General features: G+C 28.6%; 1 protein-coding gene across 1 annotated transcript in view; it reads left to right on the forward strand.

The window, feature by feature from the left end:
• The window catches only part of LOC145280035 (telomerase RNA component interacting RNase-like), a 25,374-nt gene extending 13,561 nt beyond the window's left edge, over window positions 1-11,813 (forward strand). The window contains exons 2-3 of the mRNA XM_080131697.1: window positions 2,205-2,279; window positions 11,166-11,813. Of these exons, the coding sequence (XP_079987823.1) occupies window positions 2,205-2,279; window positions 11,166-11,279 (189 nt within the window). The 3' untranslated portion in view covers window positions 11,280-11,813. The remainder of the gene's footprint in view (window positions 1-2,204; window positions 2,280-11,165) is intronic.
• The last annotated feature ends 2,663 nt before the right edge of the window (window positions 11,814-14,476 follow it).

Genomic DNA, 14,476 nt, shown 5'->3' on the forward strand with positions numbered 1-14,476 from the left:
TTTGCAGAAATTCAAAAAGGGCTTGAAATTAAGACAATGTTTCAAGCAAACTACATTAATCTCTTAATGATTCTCATGTCGATATACGATATGAGATTGACATACTGGTTCTCTTTAGATCACAAAAGTTAAGCAACGTTGAGTCTGATCAGTACCAGATAGGTGGCCATTTTGGAATATTAGGCACTATATTTAGAAGAAAATTGACATCTTCCTGCAACAACTACAAAAACGTAATATTGTCATCTCCCTTAATCGAGATATACATGTGACTAGGGACTGATTGTGAATTTAATATTCCCATAACACTTCCTCCTTCAAAGGAAGCCAATTCAACCCGATTAGTGTGAATGCCAGTGTCATATGTTCTCAAATTGGATGTTATTCTCACATTTTGGCCGATATAACTTTCAACATTTTTCAGGTCCAACTTGTCAAACTCTGGCATCTATATGGAATTTCAGGCTGACCATTTTATTTTATCCACAGGAGTAGATTGTTTTAGTTTCCTCAACCATGACTGAGTAGAAATAGTTAAGTCATTTTTTTTTTTTTTTTTTCTTAGCTAGTATTGGCTGTGATGAGGATTGAACCTTAAATCTCCAGAAGACTGTCACTTAGGACTGATTGTTACTCAAAATTTTCAACTGCTGCACTACATATCTTATATAAAAAAAAAATTGTTTGAACACTTCTACCCAGTCATGGCTGACACAACAAGAACAATCCACCGCCATAAATTAAATAAAGAGTTCAGTTCAAAATTCTGTATAGATTCACATGTTCAACATATCCTCAAGTTAGACAAAATACAAATGAAGGTCAGAGGTCACATTTAATAGGCATAATCAGTTTGACACAGCTGTTCTCAGATCACCAAAGTTAAGCTATGTTGATTCTGGCTAGTACTAGATAGGTGACCATTTGGGAATAACAAGTGTTGTATGAGGAAGGATGCTGACATGTTTCTGCAAAAACCATGTGTTGTCATTTCCCTTAATGGCATATACAAGCAACTGGAAACCACTTGTGAACTGGATATTCCTATGAAACTTCCTCCTTTGGGGAAAAGCGAGTTCAACCTGCTTAGTTTCAGTGCTGCTTTGTCTTCACAGAGGTTACATTGAGTGAAACGTTGATAAGATGCAAATGTTAGTCTAAATTATCAGTTTATATCTAAAAAAAAAAAAAAAAATCCTGAAACCGAAATAGTTTTCTCTTCTTTGTACTCCTATTTTTCGTGAAACGCCAATCTGCACTCATGATTTCCGATGATTAATGGAGAAAAAGAAATCTTTAGCATTTATTGTTCATTTCTTTTCCCCATTTCATGAACTCTTTGCACTAAAACTTTTTTTGCATTTATGACTAGTTTTCATATAATGCAGTTTCAATTCATGCCGGTACCAGTAAATCCATAGCTTTGCTATAAAATCCATTTGCTAATATCTTTCCTTTGATCTGCACTCGTGGTTTCCAATGATTAGTGGAGAAAAAGAAACTTGTAGCATATGTGCTGTTATCTTTGTATGAAGAAAAAGGTTCATATGATATTTTATTTTTATATTTTTTGGAATCTTTTCAGATGAGGTTCCATAATTTGTGTATTCAATTTTTTTTTTTTTTTGCGGACTATTATCCTCATCCTTATAGTTGTTTTCACCACATTTCGGCCAGTTCCTCCTTTGACCTTCTTCAGGTGATTAACCGTGACAGGATAGAAATGCTGAATCTCTAAACTGTATCCACAGTAATTACTGCCTTCCATAGTTGTTGTTGTCTCACCATGTTTTGGCTAACTAATCCTCTGGCCTGCTTTGGGTAGGATTGAAACCGCTATCTTCCGACAATGCTCACCTGGAACCGTAGAGACTTAGCACTTCTGTCCACTGTACCACAGGCCCCGACAAGACTCAGCATTCCTATTCCATCGAGGTTAACAACCTGAAGAAGGCCAGAGGATGAGTTGGCTGAAACATGGTGAAACAACAACTGTAAAGATGAGGATAACAGTCCACAAAAAAGAAAAAATTGATTACACAAATGAAGAAAAAGGTTTTAAAAAAAAGATTTAATTAAAAAATGTTACTACTTTTGTTGTTGCTAACTTCTACTAAATTATGCAATCCAGTTACAGAGCTGAAATGCTGATTGTCATGATTCAATAATTCATTATTCTCACTCATTTAGTGTTCTTTTCCCAGGTAGGGAAAAGGCGTAGTGACTCTCGACGCACCCTCAAAACAGGAATAGTCAAGAAATTGAGAATCAACTCTTCCGTAAGTACAGCATGCAAGGATTCTTTTTTTTTTTTTTTTTTTTTTTTTTTTTTTTTTTTTAATTATTATTTGTCTCCCTGTGTTTTTCTCCATATTTTTTGTATAACTAGTGTCCGAAGGGGATGGGACATTTGTTTAATCAGAAGAAATGAGTCATCTTTAGTCATTTTTTTTTTTTTTGATTGCATTAATCAAATTATCTACAAAAACAAATTAAATGACGAATTGATTTGATTGAAATAATTAGCATTTCAAGTTTGAATTTGTTTTACTTCATTTTTTTTGTTCTTTTTTTTTTTTTTTGCAAAGATGGCAGATCTTGATAAATAAATTAATTGAATATTTTTTAAAAATATTATTGCTAATTTCTAGACATAAGAAGGAAATGTTTTTTTTATTATTCTGTACTTTCAACTAACAATTTCATTTAAAAGATGATATATCAAAATTTGAATTTAACTATAATAAGGATTATGATACCTGTTCAGTGCATATTTACCTATAAGTATGACCAACCACTTATAATTCAGTAACTGTAATTTAAAAAAAAAATAACAATTATAATAAACAGAACGACTCATAGAAATCTATCTATATTCTTTTTTCATTTTAATATACTTTCATAGAAATGCTTCTGTTATGTAAAAAAAAACTATTTTCTTTATGCCACAAGTGTCACGCTCATACATGAATTCCATAGCTAATATAACGTACTGACCCAACGGGTCACGGGTGGTCTAGTATTTTTTTAAAATATTATTGCTAATTTCTAGACATAAGAAGGAAATGTTTACATATTCAACATGAATAAACAAAAATTAGAAAAAATCTTTCAGTTTTCAATTGTTATATATATATATATATATATATATATATATATATATATATATATATATAATCTAGGTTTCAAATGTCCAAAAGTAACAGAAACATTGAATTTAATGAGGTAGTTGATAGTGCTCAATAAAAAGAGCAAGATATTATTTTATTCACTTTAATTAGGTAAACAAAATTACAATTGGTTACAACAATTAAACTACTGTTTTGATCAGAAGAAGCCTCAGGTTGTTATTGAGGCATGCCTATCTTTTTTTGTTGTTTGTAAGATATGCCTCAGTAACAACCTGAGGCTTGGGTTGCCTGATGTGATCACTTTAGATTGAAACAGTATTGTAACTAATTGTAATCTTGTTTACTTAAATTGAATAAAATTATATATATTAGGTTGGTGCAAAAATAATGTTGTTTTTTGTATATAGTTGAACGTCAAAAAACGATATTATTTTTGCAGCAACCTAATATATATATATATATAGTAAGTTATAAAAATATATATGGCAATTAAGCTACACAGAATATTCTGCGTTTCATTCTCATGAGAATTCGTCAGATTTACGAATTCTCACAAGAATTAAATGCGGAATATTTTGTGTAGCTTAATTGCCATATATATTTTCATAACTTACTACCTAGTTCTACCTATGTATTGAGCACTGTTAAAGTAAATGCTGAAAGATTTACGCATAAAATTATATCTTCTTATATTTATATGATTAAATGAAGTAATCATATATATATATATATATATATATATATATATATATATATATATATATATATATATGTAAAATCACTAAAATTATATAAACACCAGATAACAATATTAAGTGTTTCCTCAGGGGTTATTGAAACGTAGATTCATCCATGTAGGGCTTTTGTAGTGTTTCTATAAATTCACTTATAATAGCTCTACATATGTATTGAGCACTTTTGAAAAAAAATATTGGTTTTTAGTTCAATACATGTGAAGTTATTTAATGAAAAATTATGTATTTAATAATTTAAAAGTTATCCATGATAATAACGTAAAAAATTATTCAAAATATATATAAATAAAACTGTACCTTGTCAAAAGGGCAAGTCAGTGCAGGCATTTGTGTGCTAGCTAGCAAAACTATTAATCACTTGGGTAAATGAATTTGAAAACAAGTGGCATTCTCACACTGCTATCAGAATCGGGGATCGTAAAAATCAGAACTTTTGGGGGTATCAGAATCGGCAAAATTTGCGCCTATTTTCCGATGCCATAAATGATTCTTTTTAATTGATAATTTTTTGTTTGTCTTTGTTTGAAACTTAATTTTCCATTACTAATGGTAATTGAAAAAAAAAAAAAATGATAAATCTTTATTGATTTAAAAATACCAATAACATTAAAATCATAAATTTATGTTTATGTTTGCAAAAATATATGCATATGTTACATGTTTTTCTGTTTTTTTTTTGGTGTTTTTTTTTTTACGGAAATCTGAAAAATAATTTGAAAACAACAAAACTCTACAGTTAAATATTTAGAGATTTTAAAGGAATCAGAATCGATAATTGTATCAGAATCAGAGATTTAACACGGAATCGGGGAAAAATATTGGAATCGTCCCATCACTAATATATATATTTGTAAGATCAGTAAGGAGCAGCATCTTCTCTGAGTGCTCGATTATTTAGAAAATAGTTTTAATTAAGAATGTAGGTACTTGTACAGTTTAGTCAAGACATTAAAAAATGAAAATATCGAAAAAAAGGTTATATTGTACGTATCTGTTTTGGACTGAAGATCTCCAGAAAAAAATTTCATTTAATTTGATTGAGTAGTTTTTATTTTACAACAGAAAAACACGTTTTTATGAGAGCGCGTTGAAGTCAGCCATTGCGAAATTTGTTGAACTCTCCAAAGGGAGCTAACTCCAGTTAAAGCGCTGACACCCCTTCCCATATTTAATACTAGCTTTTCTTCCTAAAAATCGAACCTTTTGCTCGGTATCATAACAAATTGTTTTTTCGCTGTAAAATAAAAACTACTTCATCAAATTAAGTGAAATTTTTTTTTGGAGAACTTCAGACTATAACGAGTACGTACAATATAACTTTTTGTTTTTCAATGTTTTCATTTTTTTAATGTCTTGACTAAACTGTATAAGCGCCAGAATGTAATATTTATTTATGTATTACGGAAGATCACAACGAGGATAATTACCATCGATTTCACAGCTGTAGACACTCAGAGGTCATTGTAACCCCGGTTTAAATTTGCAGATCAAAAAAAGTTTTTTTTCAACTTAGTTCTGCTGCAAATATCTGTAAAATATACTAAATTAAAAAAATAGGATAGAGAATCGAAATATCATTACAACCTCCCACAACATGCAAGTTGTCATTTTCCAAAGCAACAAATTGTAAACTGAGGAGAGTACACACAGGATGGTCACATGCTATTCCTCTTTGTCGGATTTAAAACCAATGGTACCTATGTTGTTTTTGATCTTATATATATAATGAAATAAGAATTACAATTAAGTTTACAAAGATAATCCAAAATAGCAAACTTAAAATATATTATAAATATTAAAGACTTAATATTTATAAAATAATCCTAACCAGATGTAAAAGCTCAATAAAACCAAATAGGAAATAGAGCTTATAATAAGAACAAAGAATTAATTTTCAAAAAGGAAACACTAGATAAGTGGATAGTCCTTAATCTGCGGAGTTTCGAAAGAAATACTTTCCTTCTCATTAGAGGGTAGGAATTAGCAAAAATGCGGAATCGGATTTTGCTTGCAAAGTATTTAATGAAACTACAAGTAAGCTATAGAGCTTACTTGGTAAAAGTAAAAAAAATAGTGAAGCAGAGGGAATGGGGGGAAAAAAAAAGAAAAATGATTTCACGTGAACGGATGGTCGAGTGAAGAGTAGAATATCCAATAACGGTAAAATCCAAGAAAAGATTTCAAGATGCTTCAAATCGTCTTGAAATTTCTCCATTTTTTCATTCTATGCACAATTTATCTTTCTTTTAATAATAATATTTTGAACTCTTTTTTTCCTTGTGCCCATTTGTGAATTATTTCACTGAATTCTGCCTTTTGGATGACATCAAAATATCTTCCAGTCACACGATTCCTTTGGATTTTTACTTCTGGATACCAAACTTTTACCAACTTTTCTTGGATTTTACCGTTATTGGATATTCTACTTTTCACTCGACCATCCATTCACGTGAAATCATTTTTCTTTTTTTTCTCTCCCCATTCTCTCTGCTTCACTATTTTTTTTAACTTTTACCAAGTAAGCCATAGAGATTACTTGTAGTTTCATTAAATACTTTACCAGCAAAATCCGATTCCGCATTTTGCTAATTCCTACCCTCTGATGAGAAGGAAAGTATTTCTTTCAAAACTCCACAGATTAAGGACAATCCACTTAATTTGTGTTTCCTTTTTGAAAATTAAATGTTTTTAACTCTTCTTAAAGTGTTTTTAACATGTTTTATTAATTCTTTGTTTTTTATACAAATTTTGAAAACTTTAAAAAAATGCAAGCTAAGTGACAGTATTCTAGAAGTTGAAGGTTCAATCCTCACTGCAGGTGATACTAATAAAGAATAAAACAAAAAAATTACTTAACATCTCTATACAATCATGGCTGACAGAGTGAGAACAATCTACCCATTCCAGTTTGAACTTCTGTGTAAGTTCTCGAGTTTGATGTAAGAATTCACAAGTTTTAAGAGATGCATCCGAAGAAGGTTGTAGATTTTATCGGCCAAAAACGTGAAAATAACAACCAAGATGAGAATAGTAATTAGAATACACATTATTCAATTTTTTTTTGTCCTTATTTAGAATTCAACCTAATTTAAAAAAAAAAAAAATGACAGAAAACAGAAAAATCTTTATAGCGTATGTACTCATCATGGAACAAAGACGTCATATTCCCAAAAATTACATAAATTGATAAAGTAATTTTTTTTAATAAGAATATAATATCCTAAGATTAAACAAATGGGGACCGTCTTGTGTCACCATCTGGAAAATAAAAAAGGAGTATATAAGTTCACAATAATTCAAACTTGCAAGATCAGCCTTGTAATGCTAACGATTTCACATTAATCACTTTAAATTGTTTAAAAATGATTTTCTTTATAAAAAAAATACTTGATTTATTAATGTGATTTTTGGAATGTGGCATTTCCGTATGTACATTATAAATATTTTTGTAGTTTTTTTTTTTTTTAATTAGGTTTAATTTTGAATAAGAACCAATTTTCTTATGCAAATGTTTTTCATTTATACACATTGTGCATGGCTAAATATTTTGCATGGAATATACAGAAGTATACAGCCTCCTTTTTTATTTTTTTTTTAAGAAAAAGAAATTACAAAAATATCTAAGATTTAACTCCCCCTTCCAATTTAAAAAAAAAAAAGGGACATTTTTACTGTCTGCCACACCATTGACTTTTTATTTCTTTTTATGGTTATCTTCAAGCTATGCCCCCCCCCCCACCGATGCTTGCTGCAAGCTTACCAAACAAAGACTCTGAATAATTCCTTCTGTTTTTATTAATTATTATTAACCTTTTCTGTCACAAAATAATCTAAACTAGCAGGTCATGTGGAAATTCCACAGCGCCATCTTTCATATGTAATCTATATAATAATAATAATAATAATAATAATAATAACTATCTACCATACGGCAGCTAATAATCTAGTTCTAAATATTCTTTTTTAAATATATAACTTATATTACATAGCTTTAATATAAATCTATTGTAATTTTAAAAATTATTAGTTTTCAGTCGAATTACGTCCCTTGAAAATTAATGGCCATAATATTTTAAAGATTTATCCTTTTTTTTTTTATTAACGCACTTTTTTTATCAAATCACTTTTATTAATATCAACCAAGTTATTGCATGTATATTGGAAAATGGGGCAATAAAATTACAAATGAATAACATCAAATATTATAACCTGGTCAGAAAATAGTTATAAAGATTATTTATATTAATGATATAAATTATTGTATTTGAGTTTTTGGTTTCTATTATATATGTAGACTGTTGTATTATTAATTAAAATGAGACCATTCTGTTTTCATGATAATATAGGTATAATAAATAATTTTTCAAATGCTTGCATTTATTTATTTAGATTATCTAAAGTATTTAAACATTTGGTTATAGTCAGCTAGCATCTTCCCTAATTTTCTGAGTGGCACTAGCGGAACCAGTGAAAAGGCAAAACAGTACCTTCACTTTTTTTTTGTTATTCATTATTTGTATTTTGAAGCGATTTATTGAAATAACATAAGAAAGAACATTATTGAAAAGTATGCAATAAAAAATAACAAAACTATACAGATAAAAATTACACAATTTTTCTTTGTTTGCATTTTATTTGCACTAATTGTGTTATTAAACGTGCAAATAAATACTAATTGTGTTATTAAACGTGCAAATAAATACTAATTGTGTTATTAAACGTGCAAATAAATACTAATTGTGTTATTAAACGTGCAAATAAATACTAATTGTGTTATTAAACGTGCAAATAAATACTAATTGTGTTATCTTCATCTGAAAAATTTGATTTTTGATTTTTATTGTATACTGTTCAATAGTGTCCATTTTTTTTAAATATTTTATTTCAATAAATCACTTCAAAATACAAATACTAAATAACTAAAAAAGCAAAGGTACTGTTTTGCCTCATCACTGGTTCTGGTAGCACTACACAGAAAATTAGGAAAGACACTAGCTGATTATAATCAAACATTTTACATGTCTAATGTTAGCTTAATATTAGTTATCCATGTTAAAATGCTGATCTATTAAAAAAGAAAAAACTTAGTAATAGTTTTAATTGTTCTCAGGAAAATGTTTACTCAATTTTTAAAGTCATTAAATAAGTCTCATCAGTCATGACTATTTTGTATGAGTAAATTATTTTTATTTTTTTAGCTTTCTGAATATTTATCATAACTTCTTATGGACAATGTATAGATATAGCGGTTCAGAAAGAAAAATGGCCGCCAACTTCAAATTTTATGTAAACTGAAAGAAACAAACAAAATAAAAAGTGAAAGTGTTGTGTAATTATTTAAAACAAACTATTTTATTCAAAAGTGACTGGATTTGATGGCTTCTCTGTGGTATTTCCAATGAAAACATTTAGTTTTGACGATCTCTACCTCTTTTGGATATTCATCCTTTGACATGACCCCCCCCCTCCTCTCCTCTAATTCAGTAGGGTTTTGTTCAATGAATTTGATGACAACTCTTTTAGAAAATCAACTCCAATCAATGAGGCCTGCTTTACTTAACCATTTTTTTTGGAAGTTACATGCTGTGGAAAAACATTATTCCACATATAAATTATAAGGATAATTATTCACTAGCGGAACCTGTGGAAATTCCACAGGGGACTCCTTCATATGTAATATATTGATGTTGGCATTCTGTAGATGTTCAGTGTAAATGGAGATGCTCTGATAATATTGTAGCTTTTTTGTTAAAACTGCAAAAGTATTTATCTAAGTTAGCACGAATGCCCAGTTGTAAAGTACGCTTAAATATATGTTAATTCTTGCAGATTTCATATATATTATTATAGAGTTAATGTTCTATCGATTTTTATATGTTATAAAGTTGCGATTTCAAAAATAATTAAATACATCCATATGACTTGGGTTCATTAGCTTGAATTGAGACTTAAATAAAAACTTGTGAAACAAATATATGTATAACTTGAGTTTCTTCAGCCATAACTGAAACCAAAACTTATGAAGAATTCTTGATAAAATTATTTATAAAAAAAAGATAAACTATTTAAGTGCCATCAGCTATACTCGAAACCGAAACCTAAATTTATGAAGAATTCTTGGTAAAATTATTTATGACAAGAAATAGAAGAACATAACAATTAAACAACCCGGATGTAAGTGTGACACACAAAGAACACGCATTCGATCGTATTGATATATAGATGAGGAAAGTTAGCTTAGCTAAATAAAGATTTTTTTTTTTTGTATTGAATGACAAAATTCATCTTTTGAATATTTCCATTTCCAACCATCAATTGATTGTGAATAGCGGTTCAATGCACTAGTGTTGGGACAGTTAATTGGAATCGGGAATAAAAAAATTGAAACTTTTTGGGGTATTGAAATCTGAGAGATATATATCTATTTTTCAATGCAAAAACGATTCTTTTTATTGTTTTTATTTGTTTTTGTTTAAAACTTAATGTTCCACGGCTGGTATTAATGATGAAATGATAAATATTTATTGATTTTTAAACTATCAGTAAAACTAAGTGTATTTTTACGTTTGCAAAAGTATATATACACATATTACATGGTAATCCAACACTTCCTCCCCCCCCCCCCAAATAAAAACAACTCTATATTTAGAAATTTAAAAAGAATAAAAATCTGTAATTGCATTGGAATCAAAGGGAAAATTATTGGAATCCATCCGTCACTATGAATTACAGATTTCACACCTCCAAGAATGAACTTGTTGGCCACATTCTAAGAGCCATTGCTTATTGTTTTCTGTGAAAGTATTGAAATTAAAGTTTCAGTTTCAGATTTTAATGGGTGTGCTCATTTGGTATTTAAAAAAAAAAGAATTTGACGTATTCTTATTTTATTAATAAAATAAAAATTTTCATTTTAATAAAATAAATTTTTTTAAAAAATAATTATACAACACTTCCCCTTTGTATTTTGTTTCAGTTTTTACATAAAACTCAAACTTGGCAGCCATTTTCTTTCTGGGCTGCTTATGCTAGGCCGCTATGTCTACATATTATCCTTTTCGTGGAAATTATTCTTTTTCTTTTCTTCACACTTGAAACGAAAGCAAACCTTTTTCTTTCCACAAAATGATGTTCTGCATTCAATTTTTTTTTTTTTTTACTTCAAGCCAAAGAAAAGAGAACACAAAATGAGGGGGAAGTCTGTTTTAAAATTAGGACTACATGTGCTGTGTCTAGGGAACATGTTCTAATACTTACATCGAAGTTCAATGTTTTTCAGGATACAGCCGACAGCGCTCCGACGAATGCCTCCACAAAGTATACGGAGGAAGTGAAACGATACAAGGCCACCATGTGTGTGGAGGATGAAAAAAGTCGACCGCTTGTAAAGTGAGATCGTAACATGTAGTTGTTCTTCCGTAAGGACAACTGTATGTACCTCCCCCTCTCTCTCTCTCTCTCTCTCTCTCTCTCTCATTCTCTTTCTCTCCCTTACTCTCTTTCTCTTATTTCTCTCACTCTTTTTCTCTTTCTCTCTTTTTCACTTTTCTCTCTCTCTCTCTCTCTTTCTTTTTCAAAGCCACCACTTGCTCACTGCCATTTAGCACTTTCTTAGTCTCTTTCATTTTCTTTTTCTGTCAGTTTAAACCAAAAAGAGAAAAAGGTGTATATTTCTGTTGCTGCACTTCACAAATGTGTTTTGCTTATTTATGGTGTCCAAGCATAACCATCTTATATTTTGCCGTTTTCTATGATCAGCATGGAAGTTCCATTTGATCCCATTTCAACCTCATTCATGATTCATGCAGTCTTGCTTCTGTTTGTGTGAATTATTGTCTTCTCACGGGATAAAACAACTATTATATATTTACAATAAAAAATTTATTTTCAATATTAAATAAAGTGATAAAAATGAGTTTAATGAAAAGGTGATGTTTTTTGTTTTTAGTCAACTGATTTTTTTTTTAATTTTTTGTCTTTAATTATTCAAACAGCAACGAGAAAAATTATCAATAGTCAATAAATGGAAAATAAACACCTGAAAGGTCGTATGAAAGCCATATTTCATTTAAATCAGATGTTGACAAATTGAAATTTGAAAAACTTGAAAATAACTAATTTCAACCAATACAACCAATACAAAAAAAGTCATCTAATATATTTGTAATAGGGAAAATATAAACTGACATATATTATAATTCTACCTGTATCTACTTAGCGTTGCCCTGGATTTATTGAAGTTTATTTATTTATTATTTTTATTTATTTATTTTATTTTTATTTTATTTTTTTTTGGAGAGAGAGAAAAATAAAATGGTTAGTTTTAAGGGAGATAATCATTTACTTAAATATGAGTTGTTGCCCTTGCTCGATTTAATTATTATTTTTTTTTTTTTACGTTGATTAACTTCGTTAGTCAGAAACGGGTGGATTTGTGAGCTTCAAGTCTATTTGGTCAAACTTTTAAAACTCTGACCAACAATTTTATATATATTAAATGGATGATCTTGTTCATATTTTCATGATGGTCAACATATTTGTCTTTATATCAAAAAGATAATTTCTACGAAAATAATCACATATCATTTGAATCTGAAGATTCAACCTCAAACTACAAATGTTTCGATTTTTATTCATGTTCTTTTATTTGTTGTCATCAAATTACATGTTTGAAAGAATTTTTTATTTCTAATTTTTCAACTTTTACTACGCAAAATGTGTTTGGTGTGCAATGTGAAGCTGTTTTGAACTTTTTTAGATTAGGATTGGTAATTAATATTATTTGGACTACTGTTCTCATTTTGGTTTGTAACTGTTTCGGCCAATGTAATTTCTGACCTTCTTCAAGTTCATATTTTCAAACTTGGACCCTATTAGACAAACGTGGAAAAATGGAATTTTGAACTCTGACATTTATTTAAAGGGTTAATTCTATACTTTCTTGGTCATTATTGTGTATAATAAGTATTGAAACTTCAACCTCAAAATTTTTTATTTTCGTTTTTGGGCTCCAGTTTTCTGAGGGTTGGAAGTCCAATCTTTACTGCAGGTAATAATAAAGTAAAATTAACAGTTCTACCTGGTCAAGAATAGCAGTCCAAATGATACAAATGTGACGCTTGTAGTTGTAATATTTATGACCATTTCAAATGTTAACATTTGTATAAAGATATTTCATTTATTTTCAAAATGAAGACTTGACTGTTGACTTTTTTCCCCCTTTTTAATAACTTGTATATATTTGTGTGAAAATCATACTTTTTTAAGACTTTGAAAAAATTTAAATACTCTAAAATATTTTTGTTCCTTGGTTATAATCTTTTTGTTGAAAATAAGTTAAACTATTTTTTGCTTTCTTCATTATGCCTTAAGTTTTAATTTCACTTGTAATAATTATTTGAAATGTAATCTTGAAAGAAGTTCAGTTAAGTCAAAGTAAATAAATCCTTTAATAATTACAGAGAAAGATTTCATGTGAGCCATTTTTTTTTTATTATTCGTAGTTAAATGTTTTCTGTTATAATCATAAAATTATGTCATTACTTTAATCTCTGATACATACTAAATAGATAGCCATGGATTAACAAAAAAACTTTAAAAATTATTTGTGCCCCTTTATCAAACAATAAATTTTGTTTTAATTCTACATAATTTAATTCAGAATTTCCATTTCTACTAAATTATATATATAAAGAAACAAAAAATGTCTAATTTGAATGCTTCTGACAACCACTCATAACCAAGGAACTTATTAAAAACCATATTCATCTTTTTATTTATTCATGCAGTTAGTGCTTTTAAGTAAAAATTGCAACTGTTTTTGGCTTAACAAGTTTTTTTATACTGAAATTTAAGTCAATATTTTAATTTAAAACCAAAGCCATTTCACATAAAATTAAGTGCGTATCCAATGAAATTGATTCAAAGGACATTTTTAAGAATATGACCCAATGTATGCCATAAATAACAAAATAAACTTAAACATTTTATCTTATACGAGAAAAGCTGGTCGTTGTTTACATGACTTATTTGGCTGTTTTTTTTTATTTTATATTCAAGATTATTATGTGCATTTGCTTTTTTTATTTGAATCAAATCAAACAAATACTTTTGTGTTTTATCATCATTTAAATTATTTTTTGTTTTTTTTTTCTCATAAAAATGATAAACCAGCTTTAGGTTCAGATTTGTACATTTTTATTCTCATAAAAATATTTCTAAGTTTTCAAATTATTAATAGTGATATCAACTAGGAAAAGTTTACACCAAGCAGCTTTTAATTTTTCTATGAATTTGATATAATTTTGAAAATGTATAGTTTTCTCATTGTTAACCAAAATAGAACCATTTGGCCATTTATTGGGTGTATTTTTTTGTCTATTTCACAAAGTTATTACAATAATATAACCTTCCTCCTCCCCCTCCCCCTTTCATTTACAAACACAAAATGAAAATACACCAATGGTCTTTTATTCACTTTTTAAATCAATGTGGTAAACCGACTATCCTTAAAAAAGAAGAAAAAAAACTTGCTACTTAATCTGTAGTATTCCCCAAAAAGAATTTTTAATCAATAAAATTTCAAATTTA

The sequence above is a fragment of the Euprymna scolopes genome, chromosome 7 (assembly GCF_053919585.1).
Source record: "Euprymna scolopes isolate OS-2025 chromosome 7, ASM5391958v1, whole genome shotgun sequence".
Classification (NCBI taxonomy): domain Eukaryota; kingdom Metazoa; phylum Mollusca; class Cephalopoda; order Sepiida; family Sepiolidae; genus Euprymna; species Euprymna scolopes.